Below are 20956 nucleotides of genomic sequence, written 5' to 3'. Positions count from 1 at the left end.
CGTGTAATCTACAATTATCTAAAATGGAGGTGTTGAGCGTACAACTTCAAGCCACATGCGACAAAAATTGCGCAAAACGGCAAAGAAAACAAAGCACACAAGAACAAAAAAAAAAAAAAAAAAAAAAGGAGGCGCGATGAAATCATATATGCATTACAGTGCACTACGGTCCAGGGCTCGAGCCCCTTCCGGGCCGCTCCTAAAATGTCATTACCCAAATCATTTATGGTTTCTATTGAGTTGCCTCTACCGTTTCCCTTAAAATGTTAATGTGGCTAAAAGCTAATTGCATCATCGTTGACGCAAACGTGCACGGCTTTTATTCATACTTTCGCTTTATTTCCGAAAATCCTGACAATAGGAAAACAAGTGCATGTTAGAAGCACCAACGGTGGCTACCTCATCCATATTTTTTAACTTCAACATGTTATTTTAACTTCCAGTGTGAACACCATGCACAGACACATTATATTTCAATGTGTACACAGGACAAAGTTTATTATATTATTTAAAGAGAAAGAGGTAGCCAACGAACAATTATTTCTAATGATATGGATAGCCTATGTCTAGAGAATGAATATGTTGCTGTATGTTCAACTCGCTACAAATTGCTTTGCACGCTTTTTTGACACTGAAAAAGACCTGCAGACTTCAGTGACCCCTTCGGCAGAGTCATTTATCAACCGTGTGTGAAATGCACGTGAGTGATATGTGTCTCAGCATTGCTTCTCTTTCCAGAAGGTAATGCATGCTGCGACTCATGAAAAAAAATATATATATAATAATTTACAACATATATTGGGGATGGAAACATCGCAACGTGCATGCAGAGGTCATAAATATATATAATTAACTTAACAACCAAAGTGACGCCAAGCCGGATTCACTCGAAATCAGAATCAATAGCAGTCATGCGCAGCAAAGCGTTTACTAGGATTCAGAAAAAAGAAAAAAAAGAAAAAGAGGCTGCAGTTTCACCGCAAAGGCGAAGCAGTATTAGTGATTTCGAAGCATAAGACAATTACACGAAGGAAGATTCTTTTCGTATAAATCCGTGTAAGAGCCGCACCCCCAACTTGAAAGCAAATGTTTCTTTTTTTTTTCTTTTTTTTTTAAATCCAACCGAGAATCAATCGCGTTCACCGCTGATCCCGATCGCGCTCCACTGCGAATTTTTCCGCGCAGCGTACTTTCGCGCGTCGCGACTATAAAAAAAAAAAAGGGGGGGTCGGTTACAACTTAAGAAGACGTTCCTCGGAGGCGCCCCGCACCGCCCGATCAGTGAAGCGCAGCAGCCGATGTCTACCACGACTAAATAGTCCCGCTGACGTGACTCGGCCCAGCTATAGCTCGAAGCGCGGGCGGCCATGTCCTCTGTCGGCGGGGTCACCGGCCGTCCGGCTCATGACGTCAGTCTAGAGTGTGCGCCCATTGGTGGATGCTCTTAGGCATCCGCCTTTGACGGGCAAATGTCGCTGCCTTCTGAAGTTGTACACGACTATAGATGGCGAGATTTCATACTCGTAGTTGGAAAAATTTGATAAAATGGCTCGGTCCCATGTAAGGCTCGTCAAAATTGCGGCAAAAAAGTGTGGCCCTCGCACGAGTCTGTACGTTGCTTATATCACCTATGTTAATTGTAGTAACATTTACTCACTAATTAAAAGAACAAGCATCGTGCAATGCTGGGACCATGTAAACCTGTATAATTATCCCGCGGGATGACCACGAGCAGTCGCTATCACAACGCTGGCACTATGATGAACGCCGGCAGCGGGGGCGAACGGTTCGCACAGCCATGCGATTCACCGCGACTCCGAAAATGAGATTCATCATCATCATCTGCATATTTTTATGTCCACTACAGGACGGCCTCTGTCAGCGATCTTCAATTACCCTTGTCTCTTAGGCTATGCGATCTGCAACACTTGGGGCGCGGAAAAACAGCCTAAGAAAGAATACAGCGCGCATGAAGTTAGCAGCCATCCCTGCTCGCCCTTTATCATTGCACCACCCAATGATTACCAACAATTGGATACGTCACGCGGGCCGCGTCAACCGCATTCGCAGCTGCGACATGGGCAATAGATGAGAAGACGCGTGCTGTCCTCCCCATGCGCGCATTTGATCACGTGACCTCCAACTAACCCGAATATTGAGCGCGTGGGAAGATAATGTCCACCAAGTGTTACGGCTCAGCGTTAGAGCTTTTTCTCGCACCTGTAGTGAATGGGTCGCTCACTCATATGATTTTTGGGCTTGATACGGAATATCACGGCGACGACTACAGTGAAAATTTGCCTGGAGTGTCGATACAATTGCTGTCGCAATAAAAGGAGAAATAGAAAACAGGCGTCGAGCTCACTTCTACCGCGGCTGCGGACGTTACAATGTGCACCGGCTACAAACGCAGCATGAGCACCAACGACAAAACCTACAGTGGGCACCTCGCTTATCGGTACTTCGCCAGAACCCGTCTGGCGCTGAAAAGGAAGCGTGTTTTCCACCGTATAAGCACCAGCGGAAACATAACACTAGGCGCACGGGGAGACAGCGCACACGAAGGAACCAGCTATCTCGGATGGCCCAAGCTTGAACTCGGCGCAGATCAACTCCAAAATAAAGCGCGTGGCACGCGCATGTATGGCAGAGGCAGGAAAAGTAGGAGTTGAGGACCCGTGTGTTCTAGCTGCTAGGCAAAAGAAGACTCCACGCCGCTATCAAGAAGGTTCCTCAGCTCACGTGTTTCCATCAGCGAGTGACATGTACGGCCAGAGGTACTATGAAGTACTTGACACAGTGCTGTCTTCGTTAAACAACAGGTATCCACCTGATATGTGGCAGCATAAGTCCCACATTGAGCAGCTTGTCATAGGAAAGTTCTACGGTGATAGCGTATGCGGTGACGACCTTGAACCAGGATGCCTGATTTTGCACAGAAATAGGCTGATTGACATTTTAAGCAAGCAAAGGTCGGCATCATTGCACACATTCGAGGACGTCGTGCGCATGTTTACGGGGGGGGCAAGGGCGAACACCTGCGAAGCCTTTTGCCGGAAATGGCCAAGCTAAAAAAAAAAAAAAAAAATTGCGTTGGCCATACCGGTCTCGTCGACCACATCCGAGAGGTCCTTTTCTTGCCTTCGGCGACTGAAAATGTACTTGAGGTCAACAAATGAACAAGCCTGTTTGAACAATCAGGCAATTTTGCACGCCCACAAAGAACTCTCCCGCAAAATCAATTTTAATAAGATTGCCGACGACTTCATTTCCAGATCAAGCGCCCGAAAGAACACCTTTTCAATGATGGTGAAATCATCGCATCAGACAACGAACTGATGTCTTTAATAGGAGAGAAAAATGCACCAACTTACAAATCAAAACAAACCAGCTGGCTTAGAGAAAGTTATGCAAAAGAACGAAAACGGGGTACATAACAGCGTTTCGAGGAACCCGGTTGGGTTTCCATTGTAGCAAGTGCTACATTTGGGTGGATGTCTCAGTTTCCCTTTAATAACATCCAAGCAGAGTGAAGCCATTTGGGTAAGAAAAGACGCGTGGTTGCGCTATTTGTAAAACTCCCCAGTCCATGCTGTTCATTTTCCTTATTAATTTTTATTCGTCATATGCTGCATTTGCCACTCACTAACACAACCCACGCTGTTCCTATGTTTGGTATCGCGTCCTTTCGCGCTTTTGAGATATCGCTGTCTTATTTATTTATTTGTTAATATATTTATTTATTTGGGCACCTGATGATTTTTACTCTATAATCCTTTATTCTGCCTCCGGAAAATAAACGAAACCAGTGGCATAAGGCATGCTTTGACAAGTAATGCAACTATTGCGTTATGGAATCACATTATATTTATGCTAATATAGTTCGTCATAAGTTGTGCTCAGAAATTGTTATATATCATTTAATTTTTATAGATGTTATGTCTTATCTTCTCAATAACTGACCTTTCGTCAGGAAAAGATTTCTTGATTGTATCTTTTGTATTAAAACATTTACAAGGCGTTACATGGCTTTTTTTCATTAATGTGTATTTGTGCGACGTAATGCGCACATAACAAATATAACTCCTTCGCGCGTTTAACTGAATCTGCTTGTCTGACTCCAACCAAATAAGGAAATTTATTAGCCGACATTTCGGAGCAAATTCGGCTCCTTCTTCAGGGGGTACTCTTCGGAGGTGGCGGTGTGTCCCTTTTAAAAGGTCCATCGTAAGAAAGGAGGAAGGGGGAGAGAGCGGAGCTCCTTTCTTACGATGGACCTTTTAAAAGCGGCACACCGCCACCTCCGAAGAAGCCTTAATGCGTCACCTCCGAACACTTCAAGCCTTAATCAATTGTCCCAACCAGACAGGTAACTCTGTCGAAATGTTTAGCTTCAAATGCGCTTGTCGCATGGCTCATCCGAGAGATGCCACTCTCTTGGTGGTGCGAGGGGACTAAGGCCTTAAACTGAATCATCTCGATCCTACTCTAACGTCTTGCAAAACCTCACATAAGCTCGTCACTTCAGTGAACAATCTTTCGAGGTAACACGAAGTTTTTAGTGTAATATTTATTTAGGTAATATATATATATATATATATATATATATATATATATATATATGCATACATGGGTAGGGCTCGGAAAGCAGGTCAGGCCACAGCCCCCCCCCCCCCCCCCCGAGAAATGAAAACTTTCCGCCTATGCAGCGAACTACCGCACACGTCTTCCCTTTATCGTTACACATTTTGCGGCATGAATTGGGCACAGTGCATTAGCGAGCACCCCGTTGCATTTCCGACAGCTGATCGCACAGTAGCAGGGCAGAATTAGCAGTAATCGTTTCGTATTCGTGCGCATTCGCAGAGGCAACGTATGGCGTGCCGTCGAAAGCGCCATCGCGTTCCTCTATAGTACAGTGTCTAGAATTCTAGGCACTGTATCTAGAACAAACTGTTCCGCGAAAAGGGTCAATAGGTACTACGGAGAAGTTTCTCCGCTCGTTTTGTATGCGTTTGTCCCTAGGCGCGCCGGCATTGCGGATACTGAAATAATAAAAGTGAGAAAAATAACAGAAGCCTGAAAATGATGCAATGTTTTTGGCGCGGCTGTGCTCATCCTTTGGGATCGGCCCACGCAAGAGGCCGCGTTTCTACCAGAAAGCTCGCCATAGGCTCCGTACAGTCAACAGGCGGCGCTGCTGCGAAACAGCGGTGGCGCGATGCTCAGCGTCGCATGTGGCGGGCGGCGCGAAACTGGGAAGGGCGGAAGACAGCGAGATTTCGGAACTACGTATAGGCTCCGTACAGTCAACAGGCGGCGCTGCTGCGCAACAGCGGTGGCGCGATGCTCAGCGTCGCATGTGGCGGGCGGCGCGAAACTGGGAAGGGCGGAAGACAGCGAGATTTCGGAACTACGTATACACGCCTCGGAAAGCCGCACGTATATCCGCGATCCGTCTTCTTTTTTTGTGCGTGTGTGTACGTGAAAGTACAAGCGTGGCCCTCTGTGATGGCACAAATAGTTTTTGCGGGGTTCAGGCCTATTAAAGGAATAGACGATTACTTTCACGGTGCAGCGTTAACCAGCGGAGACAAGCTCTACGCTGCTTCGCATGTTGCTTGTGTGAAAGAAGAGTACGGCGTGGACGTTCACGCGAAGTGCCGTTCGCAACAGGGAAAGCAAGTATACGACGTCATCCGTCACATGAGTAAAGCTTACTGTTATACTAAAATTGAAGTCACTAAACTGGCACCCTGAAAACGTTGTAGTTGACCGATTTTTAATCGACGCCTCACTGTTGGCAATGCATGCCTCATTTCGCTCCGGCGCGTTGTACGCCGCGGCCTATCATTTGATGCCCCTGTCACACTGTTACTTTAGATTGTCATACAGATTGATCTGGAGCGCGTGCAGCTACACGCTCACTCGTAGGCTGTCGTCAGCACAGTCATGTCGAGTGAGCTAAATGATTCGGATTGTTGGATCGTGTGGCAGTGACCATGCTATCCTCGTTGACTCGTTTGGGACCCAGTCGGAGCCACCTGCTGCGCTGATAAACGAGATTTATTAACTAGGCGATCTTAATTTACATGACGCGAATGTTCGTTTTTCATCATGTACAATGATCGAGGCTCATTAGGCCCCTTTCACAAGATACGATTTCGCTTGCGAATTCCTTTCCTTGCATACGCGCTTTGCTTTTACAATGATACACCGCAAATGTATATCACAAGAAAAATCGCACCATGTGAAACCGCGCCTCTCAAGCGCCAGCGGCCGAAACGAGGATCGTCGAATTCGTGCTCGCCAGCACAAAATAGGCTTCCTTGGCATAAAATATTGCTCATCGCACATGCCAGTGCTATGCTGATCATACCGAATGCTAAGACAACGGCAAGCAGTCGTCAAATCAGCAAAGTCGTGACAAAGTTCTTTTAAATGTTCAGCAGCTGGCCATGGCCGCTCGCTTCGCACAACGAGCTATGAAACGCGCATGTGTAGCACGCTTTACAGAACAAAAACTTCTCACAAATATCAAAAAAAGCTGACTTACTTTACTCTCATCTAAGCTGTGATCCATTTCTTTCGCCGTTCGATCTCATAAGACTTGCCAGGAAACCTGTACAACTTTATCCCGGGCTGGCCTTCGTGGTTGTGACAGCCCTTTACGCAGCAGTATCGCCGGTTCCACTTGCCCTTTTTTTTTTTTTTTTTTCACCTCCGACGCTTGCCGATGAAGCGCATGCCATTGCACTGTCGCAAGACGTATAAAAAAAAAATAAGGAGGCTGGTGAACAAAGCAAAACGGCTTCAACCGCGGCCGAGACGAAATGTAGCGCGCGGGAAAGAATACTCATCGAGCCGGCCGAGCTGCGGCGCCCACTTCCCAACACTGTTGCGTCGCTGCGCCAGATGGCGCCAGAGCAGCCGCAAACTCGACTGTACGGAGCCTATAGCGTTCGCCGCCAGCGTTTCCCGGTAAACGGTTACACAGCTGCCGGGAAGCGTGAGAAGGTCAGGGATCTTTGAATGCAATCGCGTTACCCTCTTTAAAGGCGAAGCTTAAGCGTCCTCCAATTTTTTTTCATTCTTTTTTCTTTTGTATTTCGCGGGCTTTCTACGCAAGATGTACTTCGCTGGAAATACCTTATTTTGACGTGTTTTACGATTCTCTACAACCGCCTAATTGACATCTTGACAGTTGGTACAACAATGAAAAAGTTGGACAATTACTTTTAGGTAAATAATTGGATCTTAGGGAGAAAGAAATACTGGCAGTTTCTCAACGAGACTCTAAAAACACACCATAGAGTAAGATACGGATCCTTGTATATGTTACTCTATGAACACACTTATGATCCGCGCTTGGCCGTTGCGAGCAATCTGTGGGGAGGATTCGATCGGAGCGCCACTTTGGGTATCGTGAAACGAACTGCCCGGATGCTTGGCGCACCAGTCGCGCGAGACCGCGAGGCGAGCACGTCGTGAGTGTGTGTGTAGTCCGTTTTGCTAAACGGTCTCTTCGCGGCGGACTAGCAAGGCTCTTTGCGGGCGCTTTTGCCACGAGCGCAGGGAACGACGCAAACACCCCGCGGTTGGAGCAGGACTGCGATGTGATCGCCGACAGACCTGCTAGCTATCCGGGCACCTGCAACGCATTCGTCACTCGGGACTCGCCACTCGGTGAGTCTATCAACCGGAAAACGAGCGAGCGGCGGCACCTCTGCGAATAACATGAGTCGCCGCCGTGGCTTCACAGTGCGCACGCTTTGGCAAAGCGCAGTGTTGTGGGCGCGCGTTTTCGTGTCTTTTGAGCCTCGTCAAGGTGATCGTTTTCATTTGCGGGTGTGCAAACGTACTTCGCACTGTACCAAGCACAGCGATTACAGTACATTCGAGATGTAATATTTACTGGCCATTAATTCTTGTTGCAAAATTCAAGTGCTCAAAGCATAACGTTTTGCTAGAAACTCGCTGCCTTGCACCACTTTCGAGAAATAGGGACTCAGAATATGCATCGAAACGCACTGCTGTCACAACTGTGGGGAAGTGTAGTAAGCAAAACTGTAGTGCATCCCATATTTGTTGAAACCCCCACTTCAAGTCTGCCCCTGTTGAGGTTATAAACCATATGGGTAACCATAGTCGTATGGCTCGAATTGAGGCAGCCGTCGCATTAACAGACGCCGTTTGGCCGGCCCATTAAACTTACTACAGTTACGACTTTTGAAGTCGCTGTTGCATAGTGTATTTTTTTTTTTTTTATTAGAGCGGTTACAACCTGCGGCAAGCTTCACTTTAAAAAAGTCGCGCGGAAAGTAAGGCTTGTCCACATTCTGTGCTGCTATGGCCAAAAAGTGTATGAAACTCGCCTAATGTTTCTATGTGAACCTATTTTTTTATTGCAGGCCACAACAAAATTGCAACCAAGGCAAAACTTGGGGCAGCAGCAGTACGACACGTATATGCTGAGTCATTACCTGATTGGTCAGTGTTTGACCATATCGTGTTTGAAGGGTAGCACCCACACCGGACAAAGTGCTGACAGTGCATCTGTCTTTCGATAATGATTCAGCATCAACTCTTCCAGTTTACTATTCATACAAACAAAATATATTTTCCATCAGAAGTGGCCATGACTTAAAAGCATGCAAGGCACAATAAAATAATTGACTTCTCAGATGAACCAGGGCCACAAGACACGGCAAAGCTGACAGAGGGGTCACAGCCTCTTGCAGTGCGATGAATACTGTCCGTGATTACTTGATTTTCTTGCCAAGTACAACACAGGTGATATTTTAGCACACTGCATGCAAAAGTGTTGCAGCTGATTGGTGTAGCTTCTCCAACCAACCCAGACCAGAAAGTTGTGTGCAGCACTTGTGGTTTGACACTTATTTAGCAGGGTGTGTCTGGACACATTTAGCATGCACTAGAGCTAAGATGACAGCTTGGTGAACATATTGAAAATGCTGTTGAATTTGTGAGCGCAAGTTTCTAAACATTTGGGCCATATTTTGTAGGAACTCTTTTCATTTTTGTGTCTTCTCTTCGGGATTGGCTGTCACCAGGATCAGCCGTTTGATGGATGACATGAAAATAATTAGTAGAAAAGAATCCTTACATCATCATGGCTGGGAATATAGGCGTGCTGATGGGGGGGGGGACCACAGTGAGGGCCCATTCACACTTGCGACTAGGCGAGGTCGCGCGACCGATTGCGACTGGCGATCAGAAAACGACTCAAGACGAACGATGTTCACACTTGCAAATGCGACCGACGAGTCGCTAAAGTGAAATGTCTCGCGATATGCTGTTCACGTCTGCTTGCAGTGTCATCGCCGCGTAAAATAAGCCTCAGCGTATATGGACGTCCTGTTCCTACGCATCTGATTGGTTCAGCTGTTCTGCGACTGCGGTCGAGTGACTGAAAAATCGAGCATTGAGCGACTGGCCCGAAACGGTCGCATTTCGAGAAAAGCGACCATTTGCGACTACTTGCGACTGGTCGCTTTGCGACGAACTTGGTCGAGCGACCTCGCCTAGTCGCAAGTGTGAATGGGCCCTAACTCTTGAGTACACTTGTGTATCACTGCTATGCTGGCACTAAGCTTCATTTCAGTGGAGTCCAAGGAATGCCTTGGGTGTTGTACAGGGTTTGAAAGTGCACGTTAAAGAACCCCATGTGGTCAAAATTAATCCGGAGCCCTCCACTACGGCATGCCTCATAATCAGAACTGGTTTTGGCACGTAAAACCCTAGAAAGAAGAAGAAATAACATTTGGCGGGCTTTAAAGCTGCCCTTTTGGGTGTAGTCCTGGCATGGCTGCCAGGGTCCCAAGACAGTTGACCACAATAGCTGCGAAAGATGTGGTCGTTCACTTGCTACTAGATTGAACCTTTTTTGTAATTGACAGAGAAATCGAGCCTGTGGTTTGTCTCCGAGTTACTTCACCCAACAAGTGAAGTGGGAAAGTGGTTCACTGACCAAGGTGCCCATTTTTTGTTGTGCAGGACAGGAGTGGCAGCCTACTCACAGAAACGGCACAGTCCGGCTCATCTGGTCTGGGGGGTTCCAAACCTGGGGACCCCTCAGCGGCTGCCAAACTGGTGAGGAGACTGCTTTATGAGACTTGTTCAAAGCTGAGCGACACAAGACGTGTTAAGCCGTGGTGCATGCAAAGTTCCATGGTGAAATGAGCAGTAGCTATGGCATTGCTTAAAATTCGCTCTCATCAAATGCAGTTTAGCTTCACTAGCCAAGTAGGCCGCTCACTGGCAGCTGGCTTGCCTTTGTTGGTCGTGAATGCTGTAGCAGAGACACTACTGCAAAAAGTAAAGCATGGAGCACGAAGGCCCAAAGTTGAGGGTGTCACACGACATTAGAAAGGTTGCAAACCGTCCTGGTCTGCCTTTCTGCCCCTGACAAGCTTTCTAAGCTGTGCCCTCGAATTCGCTGTGAAAGCAGACCTGATTGGCATGAGAAGCCCTTCATCAAGTGTTCCAGAGGTGTGCCATCCCCATGGCTTGCAGTATGAGGCACATATTGGCCAAACGAAACATTGCCTGAACGAGCGCTTATGGGAGCATGTAAGCAAGGCAAGGGCCCACGTTACTGTCAGGCTCGATTCTCGGAGATTGTTGGCAAGAACGGCGACACCTCTTCAAGACTTGCGCTGGAAGCCTATTTTATCAAGCAAAACAGAGACTGTTGTATAAGTGAGTTGTCCATCGCACTGCATGCCTCAGAGTATGATTTTTTGAGCACCCATCTTTGGCGTATGTGTAGTATATTGTATGTGAGCATGTGTGACAAGGACAGGCTGTCCCAGCTAACTTTAGTCAAGGTTTAAAAGCACCCTAGGAAGACAGATGCATGTTTTCGCTATTGTAGGGAGCAGCTCATACTGTTTTTTGCATTTGGCTTATTTGCATAATTAGTCAAGATTAATTAACAAGCTTAAAAGTATCTTATTTTCAGGGCAAACTTCTGATGAGGAAGCTGCGCAGCGCACACGCAAGCTGCACCAGCTGTGCACCTTGCGTGTGCTCTCCTTCTCGGTTGCTGCTCATAGTGGGACGCTCTCTGTGTCGGTGCAACAGTTTTTGTTGTGTCTGTCAGATGATTTCCTGCACTATCTGCTTTACTGTGCTGCACTGACCACGCACGAAGTGCAAGTACAGCACCATGCTGCGTGTATACTGTGTCGTTGACTTGTGCCCAACACATTCAGGCTTGGGTATAGTGATGCATAATTTTTCCCGTGATAAGCGCGAGAGGCATATTGCGATATTGCGCGCAATCCGTCGTACGACCATTTGCACCAACAGCCGCACTCGACAGACACTCAACAGGTTCCGACAGCACGCGGCGTCGCATGGTGTCACGAACTCAAGGTATATGTATGCATGGTAGCGGAGCTGCCGTAGAGCTGGTAGTGGGGCTGCTAACGTGTCAAGAATAAGTGAATGGGCTCACACTCGAATATATGCGCACTATATACGTACAATAAGTGACGGTACTACACCGATAGCTCACGAATGGTCGAAGCTGAATGTTTCGTGATGGTCCACAAGAGTAAACGAGTTACTAGTGATTATACGTCTTTGCTACAAGGCATTACAATGTACAAAACAGCTACGTTTCAAGCCTTGTGTGTAGCAAGAACAAATCTAACGGAACTGAGCAAACCCACGAGCGATTAGGCCGAAAATGATCAGATAGTGACCGCATCGAGGAACCTTACTGAGTCAGAAACGTGACAAGCCACTGCTTCAAAATGTTTGCCAAATAAAGAATGAAGGCCAAAACCCCAATAACCGTGATTCAATTCAGGAGCTGAAAGTTTGGATAGCTTCGAATACAGATTTGGCTCTGCTTTTAGAGCAAGCACCATATACGGTGCTCGCGCCGTTTGGACATAGCTTAATCACTTTCACATGTTCTCTGAAACTGTGACCAAAGCTTCGTGTCGTTCACTCAGTCACCGTCTATGATATCTCTCGAAACAGAGGTTTGCTAAGCTGCACCGGCGTCATACACATCCATTGTAAACACGGATGCAGTTGAGGCAAGCAATTAAACGCGTCACCACGTGATCAAACATGGCAGCGCCCACGGGATCGCCGCGAAACGGGTCCATAGGCGCTTCATTATGAGCTCCGGACGGATCGCAAGGGCCGTCGGCCCTGGATCTGACGGCCAGGGAGCTAGGCCATTTCCCAGCGATCGCCAGCTTGCCCGACTTGCTCGTTTGCTACCGTCGATAAGCGGCAGAAGTGGACTGAGTTTGTGCGCGCCACTGGACTCCGCTGAAGAGCAGCCAGATTTGCTCACTTTCATTTCAAGCGTGCCTGCTATAAACAAAAGCCGCCGAGCTTAGCGCAGTCCGATCTTCCACAAAGACTACGTACCCCGAAGCCTGGTGCTGTGCCCCGCCTTGTGTCCTGCTCCGGAATATGCTTCCTTCACAAAGCGTCCTCAACAACAGGATTGTACTACTTGCAGCAGTGCGTACGCATATTGATGACTGCTGGTGGCCTCCATTTCCGAGCCGCTCCTTTGTAGTGGATCGGATCGAAAGTGGTTGGCCACTATGGCGGCAACTCCAACCTGCAGGACATTATCGCTGCTGGACGGTGATGATGGCATGTGCAGGCGTTGCAGACAAACTAGCAACACGAAACTCACGCGCCGGCGTCAGTGCTCACGTTTTGTGCAGTTAATGTACCCTCTCGTTGCTCCCTGAAACTGAAACCTGGACTGGTCGCTACAAACAAAACTTTAAATAATTACCTGTCGTGCTCTGAAGCAAATGAGGTTTCGTGCCGTGATTACTGGGTTACTAACAGAAAAAACACGATTGAAAATTTTTGGGTCAGTACTCCTTTAAAGTTAATACATGCCAAGTTAATTAATATTAACTAATTGCGCAGTTAAACAGAATAGAAAAAAATAGTATAAGTTGCTCCGTACAATAGCTAGGGGCATGCATTTGGTTGTGTCCTCCTGCAGTGCTTCAGCATATTTTTAAACCTTGGTTAAAGTTATCTGGGACCTTCCCGCTATTTAGTAACAACAGTTGCGAGTTGTTGCACGGATTCCTCTCATCAGAAATGCTGAAGCGATTGCATATAATGAGAGCATTACTTTACACTGTGAAAGATATCACTAGAGCTGAATGGGCTAGAATTACGAGATCTTTTTTTAGAATTGGGCAATGCACGAGGATGTGAAACTTCTGCAAAGTGACATTTGTGATGAGAGTGAGACAAGTTCAGACTCCTGGTGTGCATTCTGGTGGTTTTGCAGAAACCCAATTACTCCCTGAAGTTTACTCTTGCTGGCCACACCAAAGCTGTCTCTTCGGTCAAGTTCAGCCCCAATGGAGAGTGGCTTGCCAGTTCTTGTGAGTTTCTAAGGAATGACACTATTATGTCAATGGTATTGGCATCTTTTTTGCCATGTTTCAATGACAGGCAGATAATCTCTATGCCACAAAACACTGTGCAGAATATGGGGTGATCATTCCTAAGTTTTCTGATATTTTTAAAAATCGCCTGTTGCAGTTACCTAACATAATTATAGTCCTTGAGAGGCAGACATTACTTGCATGGGAAATTGAAACACATATTCAACTAATTAAGAAAGTTCACTAATTAACTTCTTAATTACCTTACGGCACATATTGCAATTTACGAATTGCATTCGGTGAGTTTGCAAGGCATATTCACTTAGGTTGAATTTCCAGAGTGACGCCAGTTTGGAGATATGCGCCATCAAACCTGCCATAAAAATGCAGTGTTGTTCCACTTATTTCTTTAACAAAACGCTTTTATGCATTGAAGCACAAAAGCATGAACTGGGACGCATATCTCGAGACTGGTGCCATCCTGGAGATTTATTTCAAGTCAATACTTCTTGCAAACTCCTCGGCTACAATTAGTAAATTGCAATATGTGCCATAAAGTAATTGATTGAGAAGTTAATTAGTGACTTTTTGTTAATTAGTTGCATATGTGTTTCAATTTCTCGTGCTGTCCACCTCTTCGAATAATCCAGCTCAAAGGTAAGAGTATGCTATCTGCCGCAGGCAATCTTTAAAAATAAAAAAAAAATGATATCCACGTATTGCATGACATTTTTTTTACTGCTTCACAAGTGGGTTGGATATATTTTTTGCACTACCCGTTCATGGCGGATCTCCCATTTACATATCAAGTGTTGTTTGTGCCATGTCATCATTCTTCCCTCGTGACATTGCTGCATCCATGTGAGACAGAATTACATTTAATGAACTGCTTGACTAAAGCATCAAGGGACTCTAAAGGCAAATATTAAGTCAAGTGATAGGCATCAATATTATTGCCAACAGAGCTTTAGTAATCAAGAAATTGAGGTAAATGCAGGACACAATTAGGGACTTCCCTAAGATCTTCATTTAAGTACTAGCCCGATGACGTAAGCACTTCTCATTATAATTCTGTCACTAGTACTCAACCATGGATAATTAAGAGAGAATTGCAGTGGGTTATAAAAAGGAAGAAAATGCTACTTAACTATTCTATTTGATTCTTAGCAAAAAGAACTCACTGACATTACCCTTGGGAAGACATGGGTGGTCGAAAGCTTTCGTTTTTGTTCGACTCCACGCCGCTGGCGCTTTCGCATTTCAGTAGTTTCGTTATCATGTAGAGCCCCGCTGGTTTTGCGGGCTTGCAAAGCTCGCACAAACTGCAAGTGGCAGAGAATGCCATGTCCAATGCAATGTCACAGGATGCCCGAACTGTCCATGCCACTTGACCAAGAGCAGCTGCAGTGGCGAATCCAACGCTCTGTCTTGACTGTTTCTTCATGGCCGCGCGCTTGCATTTTGTGCAAAAAAAAACGTAGCGCCGTCTTGTTAAGCGCCGTTTCATTCACCAACGGTAGTGAAGGACGGTGATGGCGTATGCAACGTCACCCCTCCACCACTCGGGGGTAGGAGGCGACATGAATTGTGCTAAAGGTATGCGGACCCTTCAGATGCGATTTCTCTTAAACCAAGTCCTTTCTTGGCTGCGAGGTTGATGTAATGGTATTTTAAGTCCTCGTTTACGTAATATTTGCCTTTAGTGAACCTTTCACATAGATTGAAACGTGAGTTGCATTTGGATAACTTTTATGCACAAAAGTAAGTTGTCAGTTTTTATTTTTCGTTATGCACATAAATGCACAAATACAAGATGGTTATGAGTAATAGCGTTAAGGTTTGTATCGATCTAGTCCTTGGCCAGGAACGCCGATCTTATATATATATATCAGTGAAGTGAAGAGTAACCGGAGCCGGCACAGAAGTAGTTCAAAAAATAGAAGCACGTAGGAAAAACATAACTAGACTTTACTGACGTTTCGGCCGGGGTCCGGCCTTCATCAAGAGGGCGTGTACAAGCATACAGAGCTCAATTAATACCTTTTTGCCGTAAGGGTGAAAAGAGACAAGAAAAAAATACAAAGTGAAAAAAAAAATACAAAGTAAAAAAGAATACAACGAACATGTAAATGGAAAACTGCGCGTGCACAGAGTGGAATTATTAAAAAAAGTGAATACAACAAGGCTTTGAAAACAAGCTCCTAAATCGTGAGTAGCCCATGACCACAGGTGTGCACAGATTTCGTGTCATCGTGGATGTCAACACGTGCAATGACTCATGTCAAAATCATCAAAACGACGGGCATGTACAGTGGTGCTATACAGGGGTACAAAGTTGGGCGTGCATGGAGTGGGATTTGAAAATGTATTAACAAAGAGCATGCGGGCATCACTGACGGGATTTAGTGGCGTCGTGAGTGTCGACACATCTGATGGCTCATGTCAAGGTACATCAAAAGCGACAGGCATGTACAGTGGTGCCATAAAGGGGTACAAAGCTGCGTGTACATACAGTGGCATTGTGAAAAACATATTAACAAAAGGGATGCGAGCGGTCGCTGCTGCCAGGTTAGTATTTGACCACAAAGACGTTCATACACCCTCACCTGGCTTAAAGGACTCCTGCACTGTGACCTCCACTAACCCTCCAGACCGCTGCTGCCAGGTTAGTATTTGACCACAAAGACGGTCATACACCCTCACCTGGCTTAAAGGACTCCTGCACTGTGACCTCCACTAACCCTCCAGACCGCTGCTGCCAGGTTAGTATTTGACCACAAAGACGGTCATACACCCTCACCTGGCTTAAAGGACTCCTGCACTGTGACCTCCACTAACCCTCCAGACCGCTGCTGCCAGGTTAGTATTTGACCACAAAGATGTTCATACACCCTCACCTGGCTTAAAGGACTCCTGCACTGTGACCTCCACTAACCCTCCAGACCGCTGCTGCCAGGTTGCGTATTTCTATTTCAGCCCCCGTACAGCGCTTGACCGCTGGCGCCGCGCTGCGCCGCTCGCGCGTACCATGTTTCTAGCCGCCGCCGTTGGAACGGAGGAGGCGTTTACGGAGAACACGCTGGGTTGGGGCTGACTAGCCTGCTGTTAGGGGATCGGTGGTATTCCTAAATAAACGCATCACTGTTTTGATGATCCAAATATAATCTCACTATCAGGGAGGGAGCAGTCTACCTGACTGGAGCAGTATTTTTTTATTTGGGGTGTTGCTACGCTGCGCTCCGCAACACCCCAACGACCGCCGCTTCGCGTCGGCGCCCGGCACCACGGCTTCCGCCGTGGCGCCGTGGTTCAAACGACCGCGCTGGCAAACAGACAGGAAAACAAAAGGAAAAGCGTGATAGAATAAATAAAAAAAAATAGAGCCAGGGCGGGAATCAAACCCGCGTACGCATTATCCCGAAGCGAGCGCCGTAACCACTCAGCCATACAGCCACACTTGCAAGGTCAGCAAGCATGCGAACCATATGATTGCGTTCGAGCGCTCTCGGCGAAAGCAACCACCTAGAAACGCGGTACGCACGAGCGGCGCAGCGTGGCGCCAGCGGTTGAGCGCTGTACGGGGGCTGAAATAGGAATACGCTCCCAGGTTAGTATTTGACCACAAAGACGGTCATACACCCTCACCTGGCTTAAAGGACTCCTGCACTGTGACCGCCACTAACCCCTGGATGGGTTAGTGGCGGTCACAGTGCAGGAGTCCTTTAAGCCAGGTGAGGGTGTATGACCGTCTTTGTGGTCAAATACTAACCTGGCAGCAGCGACCGCTCGCATTCCTTTTGTTAATATGTTTTTCACAATGCCACTCCATGCACGCCCAACTTTGTACCCCTTTATGACACCACTGTACATGCCTGTCGCTCTTGATGTACCTTGACATGTGCCATCAGATGTGTCGACACTCACGACGCCACTTAATCCTGTCAGTGATGTCCGCATGCTCTTTGTTAATACGTTTTCAATAATCCCACTCCATGCACGCCCAACTTTGTGCCCCTGTATAGCACCACTGTACATGCCCATCGTTTTGATGATTTTGATATGAGTCATTGCACGTGTTGACATCCATGACGACACGAAATCTGTGCACACCTGTGGTCATGGGCTACTCACGATTTAGGAGCTTGTTTTCACAGCCTTGTTGTATTCACTTTTTTTAATAATTCCACTCTGTGCACGTGCAGTTTTCCATTTACACGTTCGTTGTATTCTTTTTACTTTGTAATTTTTTTTTTCACTTTGTATTTTTTCTTGTCTCTTTTAACCCTTACGGCAAAAAGGTATAAATTGAGCTCTGTATGCTTGTACACGCACTCTTGATGAAGGCCGGACCCCGGCCGAAACGTCAGTAAAGTCTTGTTATGGTTTTCCTACGTGCTTCTATTTTTTTGATCTATATATATATATATATATATATACTTGACACCTCGGCAACTGCGTCGCAAAGCAGCTCTTCGGATGTCACTTCTGCGCCGGTTTCCTCCCTAGCCACCATAGACCGCCTTTCTCCGGACGACGATCAAACATTTGCATTTCGCCAAAGGGCTGACCCATATTGTCGGCGTATGATAGACCACCTCTCTGGCGCTTCTCGCCCACCTAACGCGCGGCTTCGACGCCAACTCGCACAATTCAAGCTGAACAATCACGTGCTGTATCGGCGCATTTACCACCTTGACGGTCAACGCTGGGTGCCCGTTCTACCACGCTCTCTTCGAGCCCATGTCCTCAGAGCATTCCACGATGACATGACTGCTGGCCATCTCGGTTTCCACAAAACCTACGATCGCATTCGAAGCCGTTACTATTGGCCTGGCCTTTCTACTAGTGTGGCGAGATACGTCGGTTCCTGTTCTCCGTGTCAGCGTCGCAAACTCCCAACCTCTGCTCCTGCCGGCGAATTACTGCCTATTCCGTGTCCTGACGCACCATTTGAGGTTGTTGGTATCGACCTTTACGGGCCCCTTCCTGTTACTGCAGCTGGATATCGGTGGATAGTGACCGCCATCGACCACCTGACGCGCTACGCTGAGACAACATCAGTGATCACTGGCTCAGCTTCGGAGGTTGCCGACTTCGTCCTTCAAGCTATAATTCTGCGCCATGGTGCTCCTCGAGTACTGCTCAGCGACCGTGGAAAGGTCTTTCTCTCGCAACTTTTAAACGAAGTCCTGCGCGCCTCTGGTACCACCCACAAAACAGCGTCGAGTTACCATCCACAGACTAACGGCTTGACAGAGCGATTTCATCGCACGCTTGCCGACATGATCGCCGTATATATTCAGCCTGATCACAAGAATTGGGACAAAATTCTACCTTTCGTCACTTTTGCCTACAACACGGCCGTTCAGCGTACCACCAGCTACTCGCCATTTTACTTAGTTTACGGACGGTCGCCTACTTCCCTTCTAGACGTTTCTTTCTTCGATGCTCCTGTCAATCCATCTGCATCGTCTAGCGAAGAATTCCTTTCACGACTCGCCCAGTGTCGCCAGCGTGCTCGCGTCAACACGGCGGCCAGGCAACACGACCGGAAGATCATTTATGACACCCTCCATCGCGTTGTGTCCTTCCGACCTGGTGACGAAATACTTCTATTGACGCCCCTTCGCACGCCTGGTTTGTGCGACAAGTTCCAGCCGCGTTTCATCGGGCCCTACATCGTCCTGGAGCAGACATCACCCGTCAATTATCGCGTGACTCCTGTTATCGCGTGACCGCCGTTGTCGCAGCACCGAGGTCGTTCATGTCTCCCGCATGAAACCGTTCACGCGGCGGTCTTCGTCGCCTTGACTTGCGGCCAGGATGGCCGCTTCCACGTGGGGGGGAAATTAGTGTGGGCGTTTATTACGCACGTCTTCTTCATCTGTATATTATCATCATCATCCTACGTTGCGCGATCCTCATCTTCAGTTGTGTGATCATCATCATCGGGTGTGTGCTTTTGCTGGTTCGCTGCCGAGTACTCGGGCCGAATAAACGTCGTGCCAACAGAGACGCCATAATATATACACACACACACACACACACACACACACACACACACACACACACACACACACACACACACACACACACCGCTCTCACGAAGTGCATTCAAAATTTTGTAGAACTAGAGCAGAGATAATTAAATAATTTCTTCTTCATTGCTTATAATGGAGTCATACATTTGAAAATGACACGATATAGTAATAAGACAAGTAGTTACGTAATTACACTAATTAACTTTTTAGCCAAAAGAACCATGCAATTGATCACAATGGAAGACTCGAAGTGCGCCATCCGATGAGCTTATAACTGTTCCCAGAAATGCAAGATGTAGATGCTGCTCATTTTTGCAGCGAAATGCATTAATTCCGGCCAATTTCCCACAGAAATGCGAAACTCACGCCCTTAGTAGATGACCATCCGCGAAGTGACGTGACTGCTTGCGCCTTATCGTCGGGCGAGCATGAAGCGAGCGTCTCTCATGGGCGTCAACTAAGGGCATGGCAGTTGCACTCATGCGCTGTTCAGTTCCGCTTTAATTTGTAAAATTTGCCGGAATTAATTGCGCTGTAAAAATGAGCAGTGTGTACATCTTGCATTTCTGTAAATAGTTCCTTTGTCATTTGTGTGCAAAAAAATGTCAGTTGTGTCTTGCACTTTCTGCCAGTGATGCATTATGCGTTTTTACTGAGCCACTTGTGTTCCGCAGCGGCTGACAAACTGATCAAGATTTGGGGTGCCTATGATGGCAAGTTTGAGAAGACCATCTCGGGGCACAAACTGGTGAGTTCTGGTTGTGCCTTGCAATCAGCGAGTGCTGCGTATCTATAACAATGGTCTGTTCTTGCTTTTTGAAACTGTCGGCTTGCCCACTGCACTGGCTACGAGGTTCCCAATCAGTCCCCTGAGCTCACTCGACCATTGTCTTGGTCATCATGTGCATTATATATGGTTAGTGCAGGCTGCGCTTTCTTAAGAATCACTCTTAGTGGAAACACGTGCAAATGTAGGATTACGGGCAAGCGTTGTATTTTTTTATCGAGTGCCATTGCGACAACATTGCGGTGTTCTGCACTTGCAGCTGGACCTTGGATTGTGCTTTTTGTGCACTGTCCTCGGCCAAGCAGAATGCAGGCCAAGTGTGCTTACCGTTGCACGAGACGCCAGGTACTGGGAGCATGGCAGAGGATCCCATTGGTCTGGCCATTGGAAGCCAGTCAGTGCGGTTAATTGTAGCAGTGCGCACTGTAACAGCATGGCCAGGTTCCGCAATTCTCTTCCCAGCAGCCTGCATATGTCCTTTGCCATCCTCGATGTATTTTTTATGACGGTACACGTAATATAATCGTGGCTGGGATATCAAATTTGCAGTGACTCAGAAATGTGCCAGAGAAGAAAGCCAACATGAGAATGTAAAAGGTAGTATTGTGCAAGCCAGATAATGTTTAATCGGGGCGCTGGGCATGTGCAGCCTTCCATGATCCTGCTGCAAAAGTCATCCTGCAACGCCCGACCTCCGTGTAGTATCAAGTGCG

At 47.1% G+C, this 20956-nt stretch overlaps 1 protein-coding gene across 1 annotated transcript in view; it reads left to right on the top strand.

Annotated features, from left to right (window-relative positions):
• The first annotated feature begins 4629 nt into the window (after positions 1–4629).
• Positions 4630–20956, top strand: part of LOC119447155 (WD repeat-containing protein 5) — a 35794-nt gene continuing 19467 nt past the window's right edge. The window contains exons 1-5 of the mRNA XM_037711480.2: positions 4630–4633; positions 7631–7686; positions 10018–10113; positions 13316–13412; positions 20131–20204. Of these exons, the coding sequence (XP_037567408.1) occupies positions 4630–4633; positions 7631–7686; positions 10018–10113; positions 13316–13412; positions 20131–20204 (327 nt within the window). The remainder of the gene's footprint in view (positions 4634–7630; positions 7687–10017; positions 10114–13315; positions 13413–20130; positions 20205–20956) is intronic.

This window comes from Dermacentor silvarum, chromosome 1, assembly GCF_013339745.2.
Source record: "Dermacentor silvarum isolate Dsil-2018 chromosome 1, BIME_Dsil_1.4, whole genome shotgun sequence".
NCBI classification, from domain to species: Eukaryota; Metazoa; Arthropoda; class Arachnida; order Ixodida; family Ixodidae; genus Dermacentor; species Dermacentor silvarum.
The sequence above is the reverse complement of the archived record's forward strand: the minus strand, read 5'-3'. Positions and strand labels throughout refer to the sequence as shown.